Source organism: Miscanthus floridulus, chromosome 1, assembly GCF_019320115.1.
Source record: "Miscanthus floridulus cultivar M001 chromosome 1, ASM1932011v1, whole genome shotgun sequence".
Taxonomy (NCBI): Eukaryota; Viridiplantae; Streptophyta; class Magnoliopsida; order Poales; family Poaceae; genus Miscanthus; species Miscanthus floridulus.
Window position 1 is genome coordinate 182431991 of NC_089580.1, and position 23042 is coordinate 182455032.

Sequence of the window (23042 nt, forward strand, 5' to 3'; positions counted from 1 at the left end):
TATCCCATCATGTTCTTGAAATTATTCCACAGGACAATTGGACAAATATGCTAGCATCGGTGAACCAATCGATCTCACTCAGTCACTCTGTTTTGTTTTATAAGATGCATTAGGATATGTACAATGCAAGGTACTTAGACACTGGTACTTAAAGAAGAGAGAATATTATCATATCATCAAGCATCGGCATAGAAAGTTAATCACTATAATATAGATTGGTATTTAGGTAGGCTCAAAACTATCTTGTTAGCACACACAAATCACCCCGTTTAAATTTAAGTATCTTATCCACCTCTAAGCACCAGGTGCTGGTATAGTATAGTGGAAAAAGCTATTTTTTCACTAAGCATCTTCTCCTTTTCATTTCTCCACGAAACATCCTATTGTTGTATACATGTTCTGAATCTAGGCTCGCTAACAAGGGTGCCACTCCAACAGCCCACTTAGCTCACTGTACTTGATCAACAACGAAGCTACCATTTGGATTCAACACGGAGCATGCGGTTTCAATAGTTCACATGTGTGTAGTCCTTTTTTTCGTTGTTTCAATAGTTCCAAAAATGGCAAATTCTAAGGCTTTTACTCCATTTCAAAATATAAGACGGTTTGGTTTTTCTAGATACATCATTTTTATTACGTTCGACACATAATAAGTTGTTTCGATAGTGTGTATCTAAGTGCATAGCAAAACCTATATATCTGGAAAGCTAAAGTGTTTTATAATTTGCAATGGAGGGAGTAGTATTGATATTAATTAATATATTTTCTGGTGTTTCTATCTTAAAACAAAATTAGAAAAATGTGCTACCTTTCACATGAAAATGTGCTAGCTTCAAGAAAAATGCTCCAACTTAAGAAGAAAAATATTCCTTCTTTTAAGGCAAAAGCATGTTCTAGCTTGTGAATAAAATTTTATAGATTCACTAGGAAAATGTTGTAGCTTTATAATGTTCCTACTTCATGACCAAAATGTTTCATGTACGTTTAGGAAAAATTTATTATGGCACCACAAGAAAACTTGTTCCAACATAAAAAAAATCTAAAACCACAAGAAAAAAATTCTGCAGATTTTGTAGAAAATTCTGATGACATATTCATGTGAAACAAAAGGAATATAAAAATGGATTAGAACACAAATTTAAAAAGGCTAATAACAGATTTTACTCCTAGTCTAGTGACAAACAGGGAAAAGCTTCACTAATGGATCTGAAAAGAGATGATTATTAATGACAAGAGTTATAAGGATAAAAATAATTAGAAGCAAAAGAAAAAGAGAAGAACCAAGTGTCATGGAAAAAGAAAGGAAAAAATAAAAAGGAAAGGGAGAAAGAATGAACCAGTTTCATGGGCCGCTCTCCCTAACGAACCAGCGTAGTCATTCTCGTGTACTCAGAAAAAGAAAAAACAAAGGTGAGGTCGGCCCATTAGCGCGCGCGAAGAAGATAGCTGTAAACAGGCCCGGAAGAATATTGCTCTCCTGCGTTCACCTCGCGTGCGCGACCGCCGCCGCCCTATACCCAGCTGCCCAGGTCTTCGTCGGGCCCTTCGCCGGCGGCGAGCACCGACCGCATAAGGTATGCCCGCCCCTTCTCCTTCCCTCCTACTTTGCATAACTGAGCACCTGAACCCTAACTTAATCTATTTGGCTATCTGTATTCGGATCTGATATAATCACAAGTGTATATATGAATCATGCTTTTTTTTTGAAACAAATATATACAAATCATGCTTACTTCGATTTTTTTTATCGGTTGTACATGTGTACGCTTATGTGCTTTATTGTGGCCGCCCCTGCGGCAGGATGGCGCTGAGGGGGGTCTGGCAGCTGCAGAAGCTCGTGGTAAATTACTGTGATTGGGGAGGGAGCAGCAGGGGCATCAGGTATGATGAAATAGTTTGTTCCTCACTTCGGTAGTAGTACCATTATACCATAGTGTTTTCGTATGATTTACTTAGTTCTGTTGCGAAAATTAGTCGAGATCCTGCTGGTACATGTTCTTCAATGCTGGAATTGATCGGATGGTTGGTCGACTGTGTCCAGCCATGGATTTGTCGTTGCAGATGAGCGTGGTGTGTATGTAGTTACAATTTGCTAGTTGGAACTGAAGACAACTATCCTGTTGCCTCTTTAGCTTTTCTAGGGCATTACTGCATTGAAATTTCATTTCTAGACAGAAATATGCTGTGCGACTAGCGGTACTGATGTCTGTGAATGAGCTAAAAGAGCCACCGCCGCCCATTTAGTCACAATTTAGCGCAATTACATGCTATTTGTTGCAACAATAGAATCAGGCACTCTATGCCTGTGCTTGTGTTCGTTCATCAGATTTTAGCTCGAGCTATAGTGCTTTCCTTGTACAGCAGTACACTATAGTTTAGTGGCAGCTGTATGGGCTTCAGATCAAACATGGTGCTGGTTAGTACTATTCATTACTGGATCTGCTCTTTAACAACTAGCACCTTTTCTGATTGCAGGTCCTTCATGGAGGCACATCTTCCAGCCTTTAAGGAAAAGAATCCACACTTAGAAGTGGTGGCAGAGGTTGTCTGCGGTCAACATCCTAACTTGAAGGGAATTTACAGTAAGATCTTGGTTACTTTTCTTTTCCATTGCAATTTATTCCTGATAGGGATACAACTTATGGTATGGATTGGCATTGAGAAGACGCTATAGGAATACAATGTAGCTTAACCTACCATGTTCAGTTGAAAATTGCACAGCATGGCCATTTCTGGGTCTTCCTCTTCTCTCCCTCTCTCTGGAAGAGTGGAAGTCAGGAGGGGAGGCCCCTGCCTTAATTTCATTAATGAAAGAAGAGAGCTGTAAATGTATAAACCGAAGTGGCAAAATAAGTGCAACAGGCAAGCACAAAGAAGGATGAGGAGTAAAAGAATGTTAAAATAAAGGAAAGTTAGAGAGAGGAGAAAGTAAGAAGAAAGGAAAACCTCATGACAGGATAAGAAAGAAAGAAGTAAAGGGAAATAAAAAAGAAATGGAAATCAGCCTTGAATCTCACCATATGAATTTGAACTTGAACTTCCATCTTGCTGTTTCCGTCTATCATCTATGTGTCCAGGTTGTGATAGCAACCCTCCTTGAATTCTTATTTGCCCTGTTTTTCACTGTTCTATCTGCACAAGCTTGAATACCTGTTCGGAATAACACGCCTGAAGGTGAACGTATCTTAGTTTAAATTTATCACGGTCAAGATAAAACCTCCATTAGAATTATGCACATTTGATGATCCTCATCAATGTTGGGAGGATAGATGGTTACGCCCATCTTGGATTGGACAGAATAGGATCAGGTGGCAATTTTTGTGGGATAAGAGGGGCGTCAAACCAACAATTCTGTGGATTGATACAGATTCTTCTATTGTCAATTTGATCCTATATATGGGGCCATTACAATATTGCATGCACTACGCAAGCAAGATCCTGTAGGATAGGATTGGTATTTTCCACTAGTGAAAAAAATTACTATGGGATTGGATAGTACAATTCCTCGAATGCAGCTGTCCTATGGCTGCTGTTTTCTTGTTGTCTTATCTTTGTAATTTCCACAGCTACGCTGATTTTGTATTTTCTCAATTTTCTAACTAGCCTTGTTGTTGTGCAGAAAACCATAACGAGCGAGTGGTCTGTGTGAGAAATTTACCGCCAGAAGAAATACTCCTGCAAGCCACGAGGCTAAGGAACTCCCTGGGCAGGAAAGTGGTGAAGCTGCGAACAAGACACGTAACGAAACGACCCAGTGTTCAGGGGACGTGGACGACGGAACTGAAGATGTGAGCCAAGCTACCAGACAAGGTGTTTCAGTGTTGTTGGTGGGGTGATTGCAGAAAATGTCAGCTGTGTCAGTAAGTTTGGTAGAGCAGCCGTTATGCTAGCCTATTGCAATAGCCAAACTGTTTGCACCTTTTGTTCCGAGTACAATCTGGTAATAACATAGATACACTTGGAGTTTCTTGTTAGTGCCAGGCCGTCACATTTGACATATCAGCCTGGTGATATCTGTCTCCTATATTAGACCAGTACCTTGATGTTTGAGCTCGCGAGATTTTGTGAACACGAACTTTGCTATGCTATGTCTATGACCAATGATTTTTTTTTTTTTTATCGCTGGTACTGGTACAAGTGGAAAAAATGGATGCCTGGAACCGTCACCAGATTCAGCCATACAATATGCTGACAGTCACCCAGTCAATCATCATTAGGTTAGTCTTATTCTTCCCGGACGCATAATTGTATAATTGTATTGCTATTGTAAACAAAACAAAAAAAACTCTCATAGTTGTATTGTACTCCCTCCGTCCCAAATTGTAAGTCATTCCAAGAATCTTGGAGAGTCAAAGCATCTCAAGTTTGATCAAATTTATATAATAAGATAATAATATTTATGATGCCAACTAAGTACCAATAGATTCTTTGTTAATTATATTTTTATAGTATACCTATTTGATGTCATAAATCTTTGTAATTTTTTTTATAATTTTGGTCAAACTTGAGAAGCTTTGACTCTCCAAGATTCTTAGAATGACTTACAATTTGGGATGGAGGGAGTATTGCTGTTGTGCGAATAAAAGAACTACTCGAAGATATCCGCGAATCAACGGTCTGACGTTGAAGCAGACATAGTTGAAGCCGTCGATGAACGCGGGGGCAAGCCGACGCGAGGAGCCACCCCAGCCACGCCAATCTCACACACGGCAGCCGAGCAGGCGACAGCAGCCTCCAGTCCACTGTCCACCCGGCTTCGTTTACCAACACCATCGTGTGGTGTTTGACTGCCGTGCCGATAAATGAATAAACATTCCCTAGCGAAAGACAGCAATTCCACTTTCCACCTCGAACAGCACCAGCAGATACGCGCATTTTCGATGGCAACAGCTTTCAGTAGTGCAATCTCATGGTAAGGGCACTCCTAATGCAATCTCATGGTAAGGGCACTCCTAATGCAAAAACTATCGGTTCAATATCGTAAGACACCAAACTATACAGTATCAGAAAAAAAAATCACTCCCCCATCCCTTCGGATCCTATGCGGACGGTGTGCGTGTGTTCCACGGCGAAAGGAAAACGGCAAGCTGGTGCGCTTGGTCCGCGGCGAGGCGAGGCGGCCAGCCTGACCTCCGCGGCAAGCCTCGCGAGCTCCGCGGGTGAGGCTGTGCAGCGAGACTCGCGACCTCCGCGACGGCCTGCGCAAGCTCTGCGGCAAGGTTGCGCGAGCTCCGTGGCGAGGCGGACCATCTTACGGCGAGGCTACGTGAGCTCCGCGGCGAGACTCGTGACCTCCACGGCGGCGCAAGCTCCGCGAGCCCCAAGCCAGCACCGGCAGCTGCGTCCTCACAAGCAAGCAAGCAACGCAAGCTTTGAGCAAGCAAGCAAGAAACCGCGGATGAGATTAATCAATCGAGCAACGCTGAAGCAAACAATCAACGCAGGCGGCGGCCTTAGGAGACGACGCCGCGAGGTCCACCAGCGCTGAAGCCGAAGCCAGCGACCTCCCCGTCAGCAGTTCGCGTCCATGGGCGGCAGCGAGGATGAGCTTCGCGTGCGTCGGAGTTCTCCGGGCTCGGCAAGCCAGCGCGGGGCCGTGCCCCGGCAAGCCGACGACGCCGGGATGGGTGTCGAGCCATGGCAGGGAAGGCGGCATCGGGCCATGGCCAGAGCTCCCGTGCTCGCGGCGGTGGGGGAGGGGTTTCGCTCGGTGGCGTCCGCGCGGATTGGTCGTTTCGTGCTCGGCGACGTCTTGCTCGGCGGCATCCGCTCAGCAGGGTCGGGCGCGTGCGCGGGAAGGGATGCAGGGGGCGACGAGGAGCAAGGGCCGTGCGGTGCAGACGGCGGGGAGGTCGCGTCCGTGCAACGTCGCGGCGGGGATTGGCGTCCGTGCGAGCTCCGCGGCGGCGGCCGCACGAGCGGTGCTTCTGCTTCACCAGCGATGCGAGCTCCCACCGGTGGTGCGCACATGATCCGCCCGATGGAAACGGAGCCCTCCTTCCCAACGCTGTATGCGATGGTTTCGACTGCCTCGTCGCGCGTGTGGACGTCGTTTCTAACAGCATGTTTGATTGCTCGTAAACGATCATAAATTATTTAGTGTAGGTTGGTTTGGTACGATAGAAAAGTATTGTTTTAATTTATAATCCACAATTGTATATGAGTAAGTGAACAGATCGTAAGTTTTTTTCCTTCTCTCCTCGTTAAATTGACTGCTATATCAGCAAAATGCCTCCCTGACAAATTAATTAATAGGGATAGAAATCACGCTGGTTTGCCCTGACATTGGCATTCCCACACCACACGGCAGTGGAGGAATAGAATAGCCACGTTCCCAGCGCGGCATTCCCACGCGCGCGCGCGCCCGCCGACGGCCGGCCCCCGCAAAACGTAACGCAATAATAATAGGCAGCCACCACCATCCCCACCAGCCCAGCACCAGCTATAAATTAGCGGCGAGCAAAAGCGGGCGGAAAGAAGAGGAAAGCCAGGCTCGCCGCTCCCCCACCGCGCCACCAGCCGCAAAGCACAAATCCTAAATCCGATCTCTCTCGAGGTTTTCGGTTTCGATCCGGCAGGCGGGCGAGATCTTTATGGCGACGTCGTTCGACCGCTGGGAGAAGGACCCCTTCTTCCTCGCCGCCGAGGAGGTCCAGGAATCCGCCGATCGGTGCGTTGCCCTTCTTTTCCCTTATTTTCTTGGTGGGTTGGCCTAGGTTTGTTCTGCTCCGTTGCGATCGCGGATCTGGTGCTCACCTCTGTCGGTTTTCTGTTTGCGTTCACGCAGGATGGAGTTGGTGTATAGGGTATGGGTGCAGGAGAGGAGCGGCGGCGATTCGGAGGGGGCAAGCGTCAGTGGAGGCCCGTCAGCTGCGGAGCTTCGCCGCGAGCTGCACACGGCGCTTGGCACCGCCATGTGGCAGGTAAATCTGTCGCCCTCATCGTTCATATCGAGGTTATATTATTGCACGGTCCGATTGCTGTAGTCCCCTTGCTAAATTCGTTAGCGTTTTATAGCGTAATTGGTATATCCTGACACTCAGATGTGTAAAAACTTCTCTTGATTAAACGATCACTGACAATCGAGCTTAGCATGGTGTTTGATTCATTTCTTCTACTTGTTATGAGTTGCCATATTCCCTCCGGGTCCTCCTTTTTTTAATATATGTAGTAGGCAGCTCCCCGTCCTTTTTTTAAAAAAAGAAAGAGTTGCCATATTAGCATGATGTTTAAACAACCACATTCATGTAAATGTGGATGTGATTGAGGTGATAACAGGACTTGGTTGGATAATGTACCCATCCAGTTATGTCAGTGGCCAAACTTTATAAAAAATATAGTTGTAATTGTAGGGCACAATTTGAAGATTAATGCTACTAGTATCTTCGATTCAAAAGCTCACTCTGTGATTTGGTTTGTCCTTCTTTCAGCTTGATGAACTGTCGCGGGCAATCAGATCGAACGACCTGGTTATCTCAGCAGGAAAAGACACAAGAGCTAGGCATGATGACTTTGTTACAGCAATTGGCTATCGAATATTAGAGGTCGAGAAAAACTTGAAAGAATCCAATGTTGCAGAGGGGAGGGGGCCGTTGAGCTGGGTTCATTTGGATGAGGATGAACGGGACGACCTTGCAGCTTTCCTATCTGCCAGTCCTTTTCAACAGAAAGACAAAGTGGTCACAATTCCTTCAGCAGGTGATATTGAAGTGGGCAGCAATGAAGCAAGGATGAAAAATGATATATCAACTGACAGCTCCAAGGATTCAGCTGGTTCCATGGATTTGATTTCAGCAAGAGCAAAGGAAGATTTGCATCGTGGGCACAGAAGAGCAGCTAGTGCCAGTGCTGATATAGGCTCATGGAGCATGTCAATTCCTAACGAATGTGAAGGAACTACAGAACAATTATCTGATGGCTCAGACAAAATGCCTTTGCTCAAGATAGTGAAAACATGTGCTTTGACGAGTACCTTGCAACCTAAGCCTAGAACGAAGTGTAAAAATGGAGCTGTTAGGTGGGCAGGCGTTAACCAACAGGATGTTGAAGAGGCTATCCCTCTGAGTACTTCTCAGTTGAGTCAGGTAACTGGATCTTACTCAAATGATGCAAAGATGATTTGTTCTGTAGCTCTCTCTTTGGTTATATCTTAGTGCTCTAACCTTTGTATTCCTGTTCCTCATTGTAGGGTTTAGAGGGATGCTTTGAAAGGAACAAGAGTTGCTTAAGTTCCTGTGATGAGCATACATACAATAAGAAACTTTATGGTTGGCTCGGAGCCCTTCATAGACAATTTCAAAGATCTCAGTATCAGATTCGATATGGGCATCCTATTCAATTGATTCTTTTGGCACTTGCTGCTCTTGTAATCAGTAAGTCTGTTTACCATGTCTGTTTTTTTTTTTTCCTGTCCCAATAAAAAAATATCTGTAGATGTTTGAGTAACCTATACCAATAGTCATCTTGTATTCTTGTTCACGTGCTATCAATTTGTTCATTCTGAATATGTTTATTACTTAATTAACTAGAGCCATTGGTGAATAATCTTGCGGAGTGTTTTGTTTCATATTTCTTGGCTAAGTATTTATCACTGGTGTGATTGTATATACTGAATAGTGTCCTTTCAATATATACTGAGTACCGACACATGCGGTGTAGCTTTTTTACTGTCTTTTTACACACATTTGTTACCTTTTTCATAGCACTTACATCCATATTGAATCTTTGTTATCAAATTTGTATCTTATATCGTGACCTGACCCATTTTCTGTTACCTTGTCAGTTATCCTTAACTGTTGCACAACTTTGTGTTTTTCCCATTGCATATGTATTTATCATTTCTTTTGCTTTGCAGTTGTATGCATAGTGTGGACAATCTGGTGACTATATTTGTTGGCTCAGGATTGGATTTCTAGCCTCACAAAATCAGCAGCTTGTATGGTAAATTCACTGGCAGTTAAGTTACTTTTGGTCGACTGGATCCTGAGGCATGCACATGTGGCAACTATGGCAGAACATTTTGGTAATCAAGGTTGAAAGGCATGCATAGTGATCTGGTTGGGACAATCTTGCCACATGTTCAGGGCAGTCTGCTTCGTCCTTGGAAGGACATCTTCAGGGCAATCCTTGCATCAAGATTGCTTCTGTCATACTTGGATATTCTGAATGGTGCCCTGAACACTTGATGCACCTCGAGAACTCAATCCTCCGTGGTGGCTGGTTGGCACCTATGTACTGTAATAGTCCCAGCATAAATTCTTGGTGCAGTGGGCTGGTGATCATGCTGCTAGCAACCGAAATTGCAAGACTTGTATCATGCATCAATGCTATTGCTTTTACTGCCTGACACGGAAGGGTGGTGAATTTTTGTAGGAGTTGCCATCTGAACTGTAGAGCTTCATAGGGGGTAGGTTCTGATCGGAATGTAAAAGGCACTAGAAAATTACTTTACTGTATCTGCTTGTATTGCCACACCTACAACCCAATGAGGAGCCTGGCAGCCTAGTCTGTACTCTGTACCCTGTACACTGAAATTAGAGAATGTTGAAGTCCCCGGCAGTAATCGGCTGGAGTTGTAAGGTGGCAGTTTGTGTTGATTGTGTAGAACCTGCATTACGGCTAAATTCAGTGAAGAAATGTAGCACTTTACTGTGCATGCTAATGTATTTGCCCCAACCAATCTTGATATTCCATACTCCGAAGGAAAGCATTTTTGGTCGAGTGTTTATGAGAAATCATGCAAAGGCTCTTATTTCCCGCAGCTTCTGTAGCATAACTGGGAGCTTCTGCGTGGACTCACAAAAGGAAGCTCGCCGTCGCCGCCTGTCCACTGCGTCCATGGACCATCGCTGTCGTCAGCACAGGTGCTCCGGGCACGACAGTCGACAGTTCTGGCCGCCCAGTTCTCGTTCTTTAGCCTCTTGCAATCTTTTTCCCCATCTTTCAATTTTCACCCACCGGAGCCGGCAGCAGCTGAAATCCAGCGCACGGTTGTCAGCTGGCGGAGCACACCAATGCTCTCCTGTTCCTGTAGCATCGGCACTTCGGCAGGAGATACAACCCCGTTGCTGCATCCTCACTAGTCACGATCGTCCCCTAGCATTCGGCAAATGGTGAGCTCCCGTGGGGTCTCGAGCAATATCGAGCTCAGGCCGCGTTAACTCTGTGCTGGAGCCGGCTAGGCTACGGTGTGTTGACGAGACCAACTGCTAGCGTTGGATTATCCATTGGCGGAGTGAACAGATCGACCGGCTCTGAGCCTTTGACGTTCGACCGAATGCTTCGAATTCCAGAATTCCGGTAAAAAGGGTTTAAAAATCAGTCGAGAGAGAGAAATATAAGCATTCCGGTAAAAAGGGTTTAAAAATCAGTTCAGAGAGAAAAATACTCGATTTGTTGTAGATTCTAGCTGGCTGATAAGCCGACAGAAGCTGATTTGTTATGAGAGAAAAATACTATAGATTCTAGCTGATAAGCCGGCTGATAAGTTCAAGCGAACAGGCCCAAAGCTGATGCTACTGACATTGACTCATTGAGCCATTCAGCTCAGTATTTTGTAGAGCATTTTTATCTGCATCATAGCAGTGCTTCTTGCGTTTTAATTTACTCAATTTCTTTGCATTATTGGCTCATCATTTTATACGGTTCTGAAATAGCAAAGTCATGGGGTGTTTTCTAAGCTGTACTATCAGCCACCACTCACGCACAACACCATAAACCTCTTTGAGCGACACAACACATAACACAAAATATTCAGGATATTAGAAATGACATGTTGCCATAGGAGCACCGGATTAACTGGGATGCCCACAACAGCGAATTATACAACAGTTCAACTCCATGGTGGTTATAGTCTTTATTTCCAACTAAGGGTTTGCCATCAGGATCGTGACCATATATTTGTTCGACAGTATGGGCAGTCTGCACATTTCCGCACCCATGGCTCCAAGCATGTTGAGTGGAACCTGTGGCCACAGCGCAACCTTATCAGCTCATCTCCATCGTAAAATCCATCAAGGCAAATAGAACATTCTGGTGATGCCTCTCTCTTATCATCTTTGCTAGCCTCAAAAATCTCAATCTGTAGACGCAGGAAAGCCGCCTTGCTAAGTCCAGCTGACCGGTTGGAGTTACTGGAACTGATGGTTGGTCTTTCTTCATCTGATTCACTGCTCGGGTGGAACGATGATGAGTGGGGCCGATTTGCCTCGTGCCGGGTTTCCCTATTTCTGAAGTCGATGATTCTAAACACATCGCTAGCAGAAAATTCATCCAATGAGATGGATGGCCTAGAGGCAGATGAACCTAGAGAAATGCCTCTGAGTCTCTCTAGGACACGTGCTTGTGCTTGCAGTACAGCACCAGGAAGCCGCTCACTTGTCCTGAACATCAGCCTATCAAGTCTGTTCCTCCGAGCTGCAGAATCCCCAATGTTGTTATTGTCTATGTACGATAAGATCTGATCCTGCAGACAGCAAAACAGAGAGATATTATCATTTGATGACCCATCACAAACAATCAGGATGAAAATGGTAGCCCATGGCATGATTCCTGAAATGAAGCTGGTTTGGTATAGATAACAAAAGGGCAAATAGGTGCATCGGCTTGGTCATGATTTTAAGTTACTAGCCAACACCCCAGATTACATGGCTGATGAATCAATTATTTCAAGTGGAATTCATCAAAGGATATAAGAGCAAAGCTACTGCGCTCGATGATATGCACACAATTACACAGCATAGCAGAAAAAAAAGGTTCAAGTGTAGATTCCAGCTAGTCCATGACTAGGCGAGGCAATTGTTACATTTCCCATTTGTATGAAAAAAAGGTTGTAACAAAAGATGCCTATTTCATAGATCAAGCCTTGCAAAAATAAAATTGCTGAGGTAATTAAGAAAATTGCAAATAACTATATCTCATAAAAATATAACCACAGCTAGCAACGAACCTGCGCCATCTAGGAAACCTTTGACTGATGGTAGGGCTACAATCCCACAAAGCCATCAAGACTACAAGCCCAACCACTGCTACTACAATGAACAAGGCTCATTTCAACTCTTTGTGCAACATGGCAATGCCAGTGGGATTATGAAGCTTGGTTCAGAATCTCAGATAGGATTACAATCCGATATATTTCACCAATTAGTACATTGAAGTTTAACCCCGGTATGACCAAAAAAAAAAAAAAAAGTGCAACCCCAGTAACAAGTGCAATTGCGTAAATCCCTATTGGTATCCATTTCCCGAGCTATGTAATCATGATAATAAAATCGGCATTTCAAAGTCATCATTGAATTTCGCGCGGGCCAAAACCTAATAGTGACCACCGGACCACGAATTGTACAAGCCAACGCCGGAGATACTCCGATCCAGCCACAACACTGATAAGACAATAATCAAGCCGGAGGAAGATTGGGGCGAGGGATTCTCACGGTGTACGACCCGCGGCGACGCGGTGGCGGGGCCCCGGTGTGCAGGTGCTGGCGTACGTCCCCGGCGGCGTCGAGCTGGCGTCGCGGGCGGCACCCGCGGCGCCGACGCCGGCCGCCGAGTCCGTGCTGGTCCCGGAGGGCGTCGGCGTGCGGATCCGGGTCCGGGTCGGGATCGGAGAGGCGGCCCCCACGGGTGGCGCGGCGCGCGGTGAAGAGCTCGGAGGCGCTCGTCATGGCGGTACCGGATGAGGCGCGCGTGGTGGTGTGCCCAGCGCCAGCGCGAGACAGAGATTTGGGTTCGGTGGATTGGATTAAGTTTCAGTGCCCTTTTTTTAATGCAGCGGCCGCCTGCCCACTGCCCCCATCTGCTCCCTTGCTGGTTTTGGGGTGAGAGGGGGAGGAGGAAGCTGCGAGGAGGCACCGTGATGTGGCGTGGCGTGGCGTGGCTTCTGGCGTGGGACGGACGACGGAGGCCAAGACCGGTGGACTAGACGGTGATGGCGACGGGTGCCCGCGCTGGATTGGAAATTTCAGTTGATTGGGAGTTTCGTCGTCGACCGGTCATGGCCGGCCGTTCACGCTTCAGGGGGACGGCAACCGGCAAGACAGGCATTCCGCATGATCTGGACCCATCTGTTTCGCTGGACCTTCGGCCCGTACTGAACGGGCTGTGACCCGACATCATCCCTGCCCTGCAGGGAAAGCTATCCGGCCACGTTTAGTTGGCGGCGCCGCCGAATTCACTGTAGTGCGGTTAATACATGAAATACTAAATATAGACAAAATCAAAAATTAATTGCACAGTTTGATTCTATTTTACGAGACGAACGTTTTAAATCTAATTAGTCAATGGTGGGATAATTATTACCAAATACAAACAAAACACTACAGTGTGCTACAGTACATTTGCGGCGCCAAATTCGGCCAACTAAACGTGGCCCAAAGTCCAAACCGAGGTTGCCTTGCCAGCTGATCGACCGTGTCAGCCTGTCAGGCCCAATTCCAATTGGACGGTCGATCACCCGTTTCAAATCGCGTGAACGATCAGACCACGTGCGCAGTCGTCCGTGTCGTTGGCTCCCCTCACCCCGCTCATTTCCTAGCTGTGACGTCACTGTTGACCTAGAAAAAAATAGCAAAGCATTTATATTAAAAGGCTATAATGCAAGGAACCGTGACGCCTAAGAGGGGAGTGAATTAGGCAACTTAAAATTCTACTCTAAACTATGGTCACTTTTTCTACCCTTAGCAAAACATATATAAAAGATAAACTATCTAAATGTGCAACTACGGTTTTGCTAGGTGTGTTGCTATCTCTACCGCAAAAGAAGTTATGCAATCTAGGTTCCAAACCTATCAACTAGCCTATCACTAAGCTAGGAAAGTAAAACACACACAAATATTGCAATGTAAATGCGGAAGCTAAAGAGTAAGGTAGAGATATGCAAACTCTCGTCGACGACTCCGATATTTTTATCGAGGTATCGAGAAGCGCGCAAGCTTTCCCTAGTCCTCGTTGGAGCCCCTCGCAAAGAATCCCTCACAAGGGCCAAGCTCCAGGTCGGGTAACTCCGTGGATAGCCCCGGGCCTTTCCCACACGCAAGTGGGTCTCCGGTGTGCTTTCGACAAGTCTCTCCCGGACCGCTCCCTGCCGTCTTCACTATCAAGCTTCCGGTCAAACCGTCGCGGGCCTTGTTCTCTTCGGTACACGATGATAGCCACACCACAAATATGGTTGGTGTGATCTCGTAAGACTACAAGCCCTTCCAATGTACAGCAATGGTGCGCGCAAGCAACGAGTGATAAAAGGTGTGCAAACCACACTAAACACTAGGCCTAAACCTAAAGCAAGCGTATAAACGGTGGTCTAATCAATCTAAGCACTATACAAGTGAAGATCACTAAAATGGTGTATCAACACCATTGGTATATTTCCTCAGCTCTTCACATATCAAATGACCAGTTGGGGGTCTATTTATAAGCCTCATAGAGAAAGTAGCCATAGGGGATGAAACTCAGCTTTCTGCTACTGACCGGACGCTGCTGTCTTTCTAACCGGACGTGTCCGGTCGTCCCGATCGTTGAGCGCACGCGTAGAGATCAGATGCACTGCCGAGTCGGTCATCATCGACCGAACGCGTCCGGTCGCATTTGCGCTGCTCTGGAACCTCTCTAGACATGATCGGACATTGTATTTTGTGCGTCCGATCATCCAGTGCCGCTGCGTCCGATCCTCACTGAGTTGTTGCCGCGACGATGAACAATAAAGTTTGTGCGTCCGGTCACTGCCTCACTCAGCGTTCGGTCACTGCTACTGACGCCTGCTATTGCCGAGCAACTGATTGGACGCGTCCGGTCCTCCTAGGGCCACGTCCGGTCACCACTGTCGAGTTCGTTTCTTCGCGATCTTGCGTCCGGCTTAGTTCCCATCTTTGTGTTTGGACTTTGCTTGATATCTTGGGTTTTCTCTTGTGCTTCTAGGGTCTTGCTTATGGTGTTGATTGTAGGATCATCATGTCGCCTTCGTACAAGTCACATCTTGCACCCTATTGAACTACAAAACAATTACTTACAAATTCATTAGTTTAAATTGGTTTGTTGATCATCAAAACACCAAAATCCAAACTAAATGGGCCTATGACCCATTTTTCTTACATATAACTTCTGAACGGTGTATCTATTTTTAATTTTGTCTATACCGGTGTGTTCTACGTGATGAGGCGAACAAAACGAGACCCCACTTGAATATGTTTTGAAGAATTTTATTTTCTAGAACCAATTTATGTATATTAACTTATACAATATAACTTATAACTTTTGTACATAAGTTGTGTTTCTAAGTTTTTTTTATTTCTACTTTTTTTCTTTGCCTTTTAAATTTTTATACATTAACTTATGTATTTTACATGCTAGTATATGATTAATATAAATTTCTCAACCATGCTTTTTATATTTCTGCTAATATATTATGAGGTTAATTTTGCACATCTAAGTTCTTTATCAAGTTATATATCTAAGTTATTATAATATAAGTTATCAATGTTGAGTTGTACATACAAGTTTGTTCATCTAACTTATAAGTTTTACAAATAAGTTATTATAATATAAGTTATCAATGTTGACTTGTACGTACATGTTTGTTCATCTATATCTTATAAATCTAACTTTTTACATGTAGGCCATCTAATTTTGTCGCGTAGTAAGTTATATGTATAAGTTATGTGCATAACTTATCACATAAAGTTATATGTATAAGTTACACATAAAAGTTATACATTTAAGTTATGAAATTCTTCAAAACATATTGTCGGTGTTTTGGACCGGCAGGCCCTCAATCAACTAGTGAAAGTGTACTGCGTGCCCCTAATCTCGGATAGTGATGCAAAGAGACACAAGGTTTATACTGGTTCAGGCAATATGTGCCCTACGTCTAGTCTGAGAGATCGATCTTGTATTCCTTGCACCGAGGTGCTTGTAGTAGGGGTTTACAAGTAGGGCGAGAGAGGGAGCTAGTCCCAGGTCTCTGCGTGGAGCGGTGTGAATTGCTTGAGATGTTGATCTCAGGCAGTGCGGAGGAGTGCGCATATTACAGAGTGTTGCGCGTTGCTTGCGCGCGCGTGTGTGTGATGTCTCTGTCTGTGCGTGTGTCTAAGCGTCTATCTACCTTCATCCCCCCTAGAAATGGCCCCGGTCACTCCCTTTTATAGTTGAAGGGGGGAAAGGGGCGATACATGTGTTCGCTACACGGCAGTTTGTGAGCGGAGGTGGTATGCCCATCCCTATGGTGGCATGGTCGCTGGAGCGGTCTTGTCCTTGATGCACTAGAGCGACGCGCCGGTCACGCCCGATCCTATGCGACGTGGGAGCTCCAGTGATAGCTTGACGTAGGGCATGGCACATGCTGTGGACGAAATGCCGGTCGCTGTATGTTGATAGCGTAGAGAGCCGAGGCTCAGTCAGTGCAGAGGCCGAACCATCGTCGGGGGCTCGACGGGCGTGAATCTCGAGGCTGCCAAGACCCCAAAGCGGATGGTCGAGGCTCGGAGGGAGCAGTTGGTCCTGTACACTGATTCCGAGGCTACAGGTACTCAGACTTGACTCCCCACGCTGCGCTATCCTTAGAGCATATGTTAGGTAGCACAGTGCAGTACGGGTGTCAGTTGTGGGCACAGTGTCGAGCACAGCGGCCGGTAACCCCTACCCCGTCCTATCCCAGACAGCATGGTGTTGATGCTACTCCCATCTCATCGGTCACTCCACTGTGTCGAGCCGTCGTTCGGCTGACGTCGCGGGAGTGGTTGGTCGCGTTAGTTGGATGTGACATTCTGTCAGGGAAATCGGTCGAGGCGGAGGCGATGGGTTATCGCCGAGCCGGCCTTGAGCGAGGCGGAGAATCGGTACCTCGTCCGAGGCCTTACGTGCGGGGCCTCGAGCGAGACAGAGAATCGGTACCCCGTCCGAGGCCTTACGTGCGGTGCCTCGAGCGAGACAGAGAATCGGTACCCCGTTCGAGGCCTTACGTGCGGGGCCTCGAGCGAGATGGAGAATCGGTACCCCGTCCGAGGCCTTACGTGAGGGGTCTCGAGCGAGATAGAGAATCAGTACCTCGTCTGAGGCCTTACATGCGGGGCCTCGAGCGAGACGGAGAATCGGTACCTCGTCCGAGGCCTTACATGCGGGGCTTTGAGCGAGGTGGAGAATCTGTTTGAGGTGGGCTAGGCAGTCTAGCCGAGCCTCGGACAAAGTGAGGGTTAGCTAGTAGTTGTCTCTTGGCTTCGATTTTTACAGGGTCTAAGCGATTTTTTTGGTTTTTGCTTAGGGGACCCCTTTTTATGGTACCCGACAGTAGCCCCCGAGCCTTGGGGAGAGTGTGAGCGCTCTCCCTTAGGTTTTGATGAGACTTGGCTCGTGGCAGCTCCTAGCGGGATGGTGTTTTGTACTCGAGGCCTCGGTGGGTACGCGTGAGCGCACCCGCCGGGTGTAGCCCCCGAGGCCCTAGAGGAGTGGATTTATTCCTCCAGGGGCTTTTCTTATGTTGAGCGAGGGGTTTTATCGCATTTGCTGAGCCCACAAGTGCGAGTTCGGGTCACTGGGTCTCAGCTTTGTTGCAGGAAGAGCCATCGAGCCTCTGCGCGGAGCAAGAGGGCGATCGGGAGTTTCCCTATCTTTTTTGTACGGCCCTCATGCATCCTTTTTGTTCGGAAGGAGGGGTGGAGTATGCCAGGCTACCCTCGGTGAGCGCGAGCAGTGACACCTCCGGTGAGCTGTTATCGGGTAAGTCCGAGTGGAGGCCCGTGCCCCATTCGATACGGGTCGGCTGGTGGGCTAGAGACGCACTCCAAAAGTACCAGAGAGCTTCTCTAGTGGGTCCTAGGGCCGTTCGATTGGCCCCGGGGGCTCAGTGCCTCCTTTTGGTGGGATCCCATTCAGAGACCTCCCTGCTTGTCTCGGACATGACTTAGGGCATCTCGAGCGATCGCTTGCTCAGGCCTTGGCCATGTACGGGCTCGCCCATAGTCATCCCTAACTCTATTGTCCTAGGGCGGCTATCGAGACCCTCGGGGGCCCAGCCTTCAAACCCCTGGACCGTAACAGGCTCGATGCCCTTTATCGCGTTTTGTCGAGCCCCCAAGTGCGAGCTTGGGTTGCTGGTCTTCGACCTGGTTGTAGGAAGAGCCCTCGAGCCTCTGCTCAGAGCAAGAGGGTGATCAGGTGTTTCCCTGTCTTTTTTGTGCGACCCCCGCACATCCTTTTTGTTCGAAAGGAGGGGTTGTTTGTCGAGCCCTCGAGTGCGAGTTTAGGTCGCTAGGTCTCGGCTTGGTTGCAGGAAGAGCCCCTGAGCCTCTACACGGAGCGAGAGGGCAATTAGGAGTTTCTCTGTCTTTTTTGTGCGACCCTCGCGCATCCTTTTCGTTTGGAAGGAGGGGTTGTTTGCCGAGCCCTTGAGTGCGGGTTTGGGTCGCTGGGTCTTGGCTTGGTTGTAGGAAGAGCCCCCGAGCCTCTACACGGAGTGAGAGGGTGATCAGGAGTTTCCCTGTCTTTTTTGTGCGACACTCGCGCATCCTTTTCGTTCGGAAGGAGGGGTTGTTTACCGAGCCTTTGAGTGCGAGTTTGGGTCGCTGGGTCTCGACTTGGTTGCAGGAAGAGCCCCCGAGCCTCTGCATGGAGTGAGAGGGCAATCAAGAGTTTCCCTGTCTTTTTTGTGTGACCCTCGCGCGTCCTTTTCGTTCGGAAGAAGGGGTTGTTTGCCGAGCCCTCGAGTGCGAGTTTGGGTCGCTGGGTCTCGGCTTGGTTGCAGGAAGAGCCCCCGAGCCTCTGCACGGAGCGAGAGGGCGATCAAGAGTTTCCCTATCTTTTTTGTGCAACCCTCGCGCATCCTTTTCATTCAGAAGGAGGGGTGGAGTATGCTAGGCTACCCTCGGTGGGCGCGAGCAGTGACACCTCCGGTGAGCTGTTATCGAGTAAGTCCAAGTGGAGGCCTGTGCCCCATTCGATAAGGGTCGGCTGGTGGTCCAGAGACACACTCCAAAAGTACTAGTGGGCTTCTCTAGTGGGTCCTAGGGCCGTTTGATGGGCCCCGGGGGCTCGGTGTCTCCCTATGGTGGGATCCCATTCAAAGACCTCCCTGCTGGTCTCGGACATGACTTAGGGCATCCCGAGCGATCGCTTGCTCGGGCCTCGGCCATGTACGGGCTCGTCCATAGTCATCCCTGACTCTGTTGTCCTAGGGCGACTATCGAGACCCTCGGGGGCCCAGCCTTTGAACCCCTAGACCGTAACGGGCTCGATGCCCAGTTCCTTCGTCTGAAAGGAATCGGGTGGGGGATATTCCCCTCCCATCGGCTGACAACAACAGGTGCGCCATTTGAGGCGGTTTCTCGGGGAGACGGAACGGCGCCTGCCATCGCTGTGGTCGGATGCAACGTGATGTTAGTGGATGGGACGTTACTGTGTGTGCACGAATAATATGGAAAAGGTGGGCACGTGGGTGGTTTAATCGGATCTAGATTAACTATGCTAGATTTGTGGGAAACTTCTCCGGTTTCATCGCCCGTCCATTTCGCCCCCTTCCCTCATAAATATGTGATGAGCCTCGCCCCTCCCCTCCTTACCTTGCCTGCATTCACCTTTTCTACCCTTGAGCGGTTGCTAAGAACAGAGGAAGAGAGCGCCGGGGAGAAGAAGGGAGAAGGGAGAGGAAAGGCGCGAGAAAGAGAGAGGGATAGCGAGAGCTCGCCTTACCACCGTAGCCGCATTCTCCACCGCATCCATGGCCGGCGGTGCTATAGTCATTCAGGTGGACCCTTGGGGTCCGTCCGACGTGTCCGCGGTGGAGCTGTAGTCGCTTGTCGACGACGGCCTCCTCCGCCCGGTTACTGATCCCACTAGACCGGAGTGGATTGCTCAGGGGGCCGAGCTAGAGCCGAGGCCACGCGACGGGTACATCATGAGCTTCGTGGCTTTCCATGAGCGCGGTCTTGGCCTGCCGGCAGACCGGTTCATGCGGGCGCTCCTGCACTACTATGGCATGGAGCTCCATAACTTCAACCCCAACTCTATTGCACAGGCGGCCATCTTCGTCGCCATCTATGAGGGGTACCTAGGCATTGCCCCCCACTAGGAGCCGTGGCTCCACCTCTTTTGGGCAAGGCTCACCACCAAGCCGATGGGCACGCAGAAGGCGATGAGGGCCGACGGCTGCACTCTCCAAGTGTGCCAAGACCGGTAGCTCCACAACAACGACGGCGGACTTCCCCCCTACACCGGGCGGGTCGTGGAGAGCCAGCCGAAGAAGTGGAGGTACGGTGTCCCGGTGGTTGATCAGCCCAAGCTGTGGCCGCTCCTAGAGAGGCTGGAGAGGCTGTGCAGCTGCGGCCTTACAGCGGCAGTGGTCATGGCGGCCTTCCACCACAGGAGGGTGCTGCCGCTGATGGCTCGGCGGCAGCGCCTATTCAACATGACACCGGATGAGCCGATCGAGGGCGTCTGGATGTCCGCCATCGCCCTCTCTAATGAGGAGATTCTACGTTGGGTGAGAGAGACGGTGGAGGGGCGGCTGAGGAGCGGTGGTCTGACCCCGTTCATGATGCGCCCATCGTGGGGGTACCTTTCTCTAGTAAGTCACGCGCCGCTATGGCCCCCGAGGCCTCCTTGCTCCTCGCATTTTTCTGTTCCCTTATTTGTGTTCACCATTCCTACAGGGGATGAGGGATGTGCGAGCCTCCCTGCCGCCCGTTCCCGAGGACGCAGAGCGGCGGGTGGTGAACCGAGCGCACGCTGAGGCATAGAAGAAGCGGAAGGATGCCAAGGAGGCCAGGTGCAAGAGGAAGAACCTTGAGCGCGAAGAGCTAGAGAAACGTCACCAGCAGCAGAGGCACGAGGGTCTCCCAGTGGAGCCGTCTCCATCACTGTCTTTGTCAAATTCCTCGAGCGATGACGATGAGAGCGAGGCGGGGTGAGGTATCCTAGACCATCTCCCTAACATCAGGGGGATGGCGTTCGGGGCATCGGTGAGCAGCCCAATGTTTCTAGGAGGAGGAGGAGAGGATGCCTCGGGGTCGACGATCGCCTGCCCCAGGGCCGAGGCCGACGCGCCCAAGGCACGGGCGTTAGGGAAGCACGTCGTCAGCCCAGTGGGCTCGACGGCGGAGGTGGAGCAAGTGGCGGTGGGGGCGATGCGACCACCTCCACATAGGGTCGAGGGGGCACCGTAGTCCAGCGAGGGCTGGCTGGTATCGGTGGCCACGGAGGCCATGCCACCACCGTTGCCACCGCCATTGAAGAGGATGAGGGACGCTATGTAGAAGCGGTTGTGTCCCCCGTTTGAGGTAAGTGTTTTGTCATTGGAGTTGTAGCACCTCCCGCTCATCCCTTAGTCGTATGCTGACCTTGTGAGTGCTTTGCCTTTAGCCAGAAGCGTCAGGTAGAAGCGTCCGCCCTGGCACCACATAAGGCGCTCAAGGTGAGCACCAGCTCCACCACCCAATGGGTGGTGGAGGCGCAAGCCACCATACAGCGTGGCGCGGTGTCAGTGAGGGCTGACCTGAAGGAGCCGGTCGCCCAGGGAGAGGCTACCGAGACGGCCACAGAGCAAGCGGAGGAGGAGGAGGAGCCGACGCCCCATGAGGCCAAGGCCCATGAGTCAGATGGAGTCGAGGCGCCCTCGATCGCTGAGGCCACCGAGGCCGAGGCCGAGGCCCTTAGGACTTCCGAGGCTGAGGTGGTGGAGGCCGAGGCCCTTAGGACCTCTGAGGCCAAGGCTATGGAGGCCAGGGTGTCCAGGACTACCAAGGCTGAGGTGGCGGAGGCCGGAGTGGGCGCGATAGAACCGGCGGCCCAGGAAGCGAAAACGGAGGCGGGGCAAGCTTCAGTACCGCCCCCGGTCCAAGACCCGCCACTCGTAGGAGAGCGCCCGGGAAGCGGAGGTCCATTCGATCTCCTCCGACAATACTTCCCGGGGGAATGAGGTGGTAGATGCTGAGGCGGCCAGCATCGTGGAGCAGCCAGCTTTGACTTCTGGCGAGGGAAGCTCAGCCCTCGTGCGGGTACAACCCGAGCCCCATGGGTGGGATCACCCACGTGTATTGTGGTGAAACCAGGACGACTCTGTGGGGGAGCCTCTGTTCACCCTCGAGGACGTGGCCGAGGGGGGCGCTGGGGCTCCTTTGAGCAATTCCACCAGCTGGCGGAGCGGTCGCTGTGGACAGCGCTGTCTGTCATGGCCGACGATCTGCCCGGCATTGCCTAGGTACACACCTTCTTTTCTCGTGCGGTGTTATCTTTTTCCCGAGTTTTCTCACAGTGCTTGACGTCCGTTCTACCTATCTAGGAGCTCGAGGCCCGGTCCCTCAGGAAGTCGTTGTTCCTCTGGCAGGAGAGAGACATCTGGGACCAGCTCTAGGAGCAGAAGGACTTGCTCGCCAATGCCAACGAGCTTCTATCGGCGTAGAGCATGGAGGTGGAGGACCTCCACCTTCGCTGTGCTGATATGAAGGCCAAGGCGGCCACGGCTCAGGAGCAGGCTGCCCCTTTGGTGACGCGGATCAAGGAGCTAGAGGAGGAGTTGACCCGGATGGCCGGTGAGCGGGACACCTTTAGGTCCCAGGCTGAAGAAGCGACGGCCTCTGCCAAGGCCATCGCTGGGCAGCTGGGGGCGGAGCAGGGCGCGCACCTACTGATGAAAGGCGCCCTAGCAGAGGCCCTCAAGGTGGCTGAGGCCTCCTGGGCCGAAGCTTTAGTCTAGAAGGGAAAGGCCGAGGGTGAGTCCTATTCCCCTTGTTTTATTTGTTTTTCTTGCGTTCGACCCCTAACTCCCCGATGTGATGCAGAGCTAGAGAAGAAGGCTTCTAGGGTGGCCGAGGCCTCTCGGGTCGAGGTCTAGCACTGGAAAGAGAAAGCCAAGGGTGAGTCCCATAGGCCTTCGCCCCTGTTTGGCTTATTTTCTTTTGCGCTTAACCCCATCCTGCTTGTCTTGGCGCAGGGTTGGAGAAGGAGGTCTCCTGGGTAGCTGAGGCCTCTGTTGAAGTGCAGGCGGTGCTTGTGGCTGAGATTGGGGAGCACAACGCGCTACAGAGCACCGCCCGTACCGCCTACAAGGCCCTAGAGGTTGA

The 23042-nt window shown here is 49.6% G+C and overlaps 4 protein-coding genes across 4 annotated transcripts; 3 read left to right on the forward strand and 1 right to left on the reverse strand.

Moving 5' to 3' along the window:
- The first annotated feature begins 1400 nt into the window (after positions 1-1400).
- LOC136504527 (large ribosomal subunit protein mL43-like) lies at positions 1401-4111 on the forward strand. The gene is made up of 4 exons (XM_066499468.1): positions 1401-1574; positions 1801-1881; positions 2476-2582; positions 3620-4111. Exons 2-4 carry the CDS (start codon positions 1802-1804, stop codon positions 3790-3792), a joined length of 360 nt encoding a protein of 119 aa, XP_066355565.1. The 5' UTR covers positions 1401-1574; position 1801; the 3' UTR covers positions 3793-4111.
- Positions 4112-4867: 756 nt separating this feature from the next.
- LOC136550460 (uncharacterized) lies at positions 4868-9661 on the forward strand. The gene is made up of 5 exons (XM_066542045.1): positions 4868-6670; positions 6788-6923; positions 7431-8084; positions 8189-8372; positions 8855-9661. Exons 1-5 carry the CDS (start codon positions 6594-6596, stop codon positions 8881-8883), a joined length of 1080 nt encoding a protein of 359 aa, XP_066398142.1. The 5' UTR covers positions 4868-6593; the 3' UTR covers positions 8884-9661.
- A 1078-nt stretch (positions 9662-10739) lies between these two features.
- On the reverse strand, positions 10740-12952 carry LOC136550470 (probable E3 ubiquitin-protein ligase RHY1A). Its single transcript, XM_066542053.1, has 2 exons — positions 12432-12952; positions 10740-11464 (listed from the first exon to the last, which is right to left on the reverse strand). The coding sequence occupies exons 1-2, from the start codon at positions 12663-12665 to the stop codon at positions 10880-10882; spliced, it is 819 nt and encodes a 272-aa protein (XP_066398150.1). The 5' UTR covers positions 12666-12952; the 3' UTR covers positions 10740-10879.
- A 7972-nt stretch (positions 12953-20924) lies between these two features.
- On the forward strand, positions 20925-21898 carry LOC136467941 (uncharacterized). The gene is made up of 2 exons (XM_066466764.1): positions 20925-21142; positions 21343-21898. Exons 1-2 carry the CDS (start codon positions 20925-20927, stop codon positions 21896-21898), a joined length of 774 nt encoding a protein of 257 aa, XP_066322861.1.
- The last annotated feature ends 1144 nt before the right edge of the window (positions 21899-23042 follow it).

Coding starts and splice junctions, on each gene's coding strand:
- LOC136504527 (XM_066499468.1), top strand. CDS start 1,802: ATGGCGCTGAGGGGGGTCTGGCAGCTGCAGAAGCTCGTGGTAAATTAC. Junction 1,882..2,475: donor GGGAGCAGCAGGGGCATCAG/GTATGATGAAAT, acceptor TTCTGATTGCAG/GTCCTTCATGGAGGCACATC. Junction 2,583..3,619: donor TAACTTGAAGGGAATTTACA/GTAAGATCTTGG, acceptor GTTGTTGTGCAG/AAAACCATAACGAGCGAGTG.
- LOC136550460 (XM_066542045.1), top strand. CDS start 6,594: ATGGCGACGTCGTTCGACCGCTGGGAGAAGGACCCCTTCTTCCTCGCC. Junction 6,924..7,430: donor TTGGCACCGCCATGTGGCAG/GTAAATCTGTCG, acceptor TCCTTCTTTCAG/CTTGATGAACTGTCGCGGGC. Junction 8,085..8,188: donor GTACTTCTCAGTTGAGTCAG/GTAACTGGATCT, acceptor TCCTCATTGTAG/GGTTTAGAGGGATGCTTTGA.
- LOC136550470 (XM_066542053.1), bottom strand. CDS start 12,665: ATGACGAGCGCCTCCGAGCTCTTCACCGCGCGCCGCGCCACCCGTGGG. Junction 11,465..12,431: donor GTCGCCGCGGGTCGTACACC/GTGAGAATCCCT, acceptor TGCTGTCTGCAG/GATCAGATCTTATCGTACAT.
- LOC136467941 (XM_066466764.1), top strand. CDS start 20,925: ATGGCGTTCGGGGCATCGGTGAGCAGCCCAATGTTTCTAGGAGGAGGA. Junction 21,143..21,342: donor CATAGGGTCGAGGGGGCACC/GTAGTCCAGCGA, acceptor CTTTGCCTTTAG/CCAGAAGCGTCAGGTAGAAG.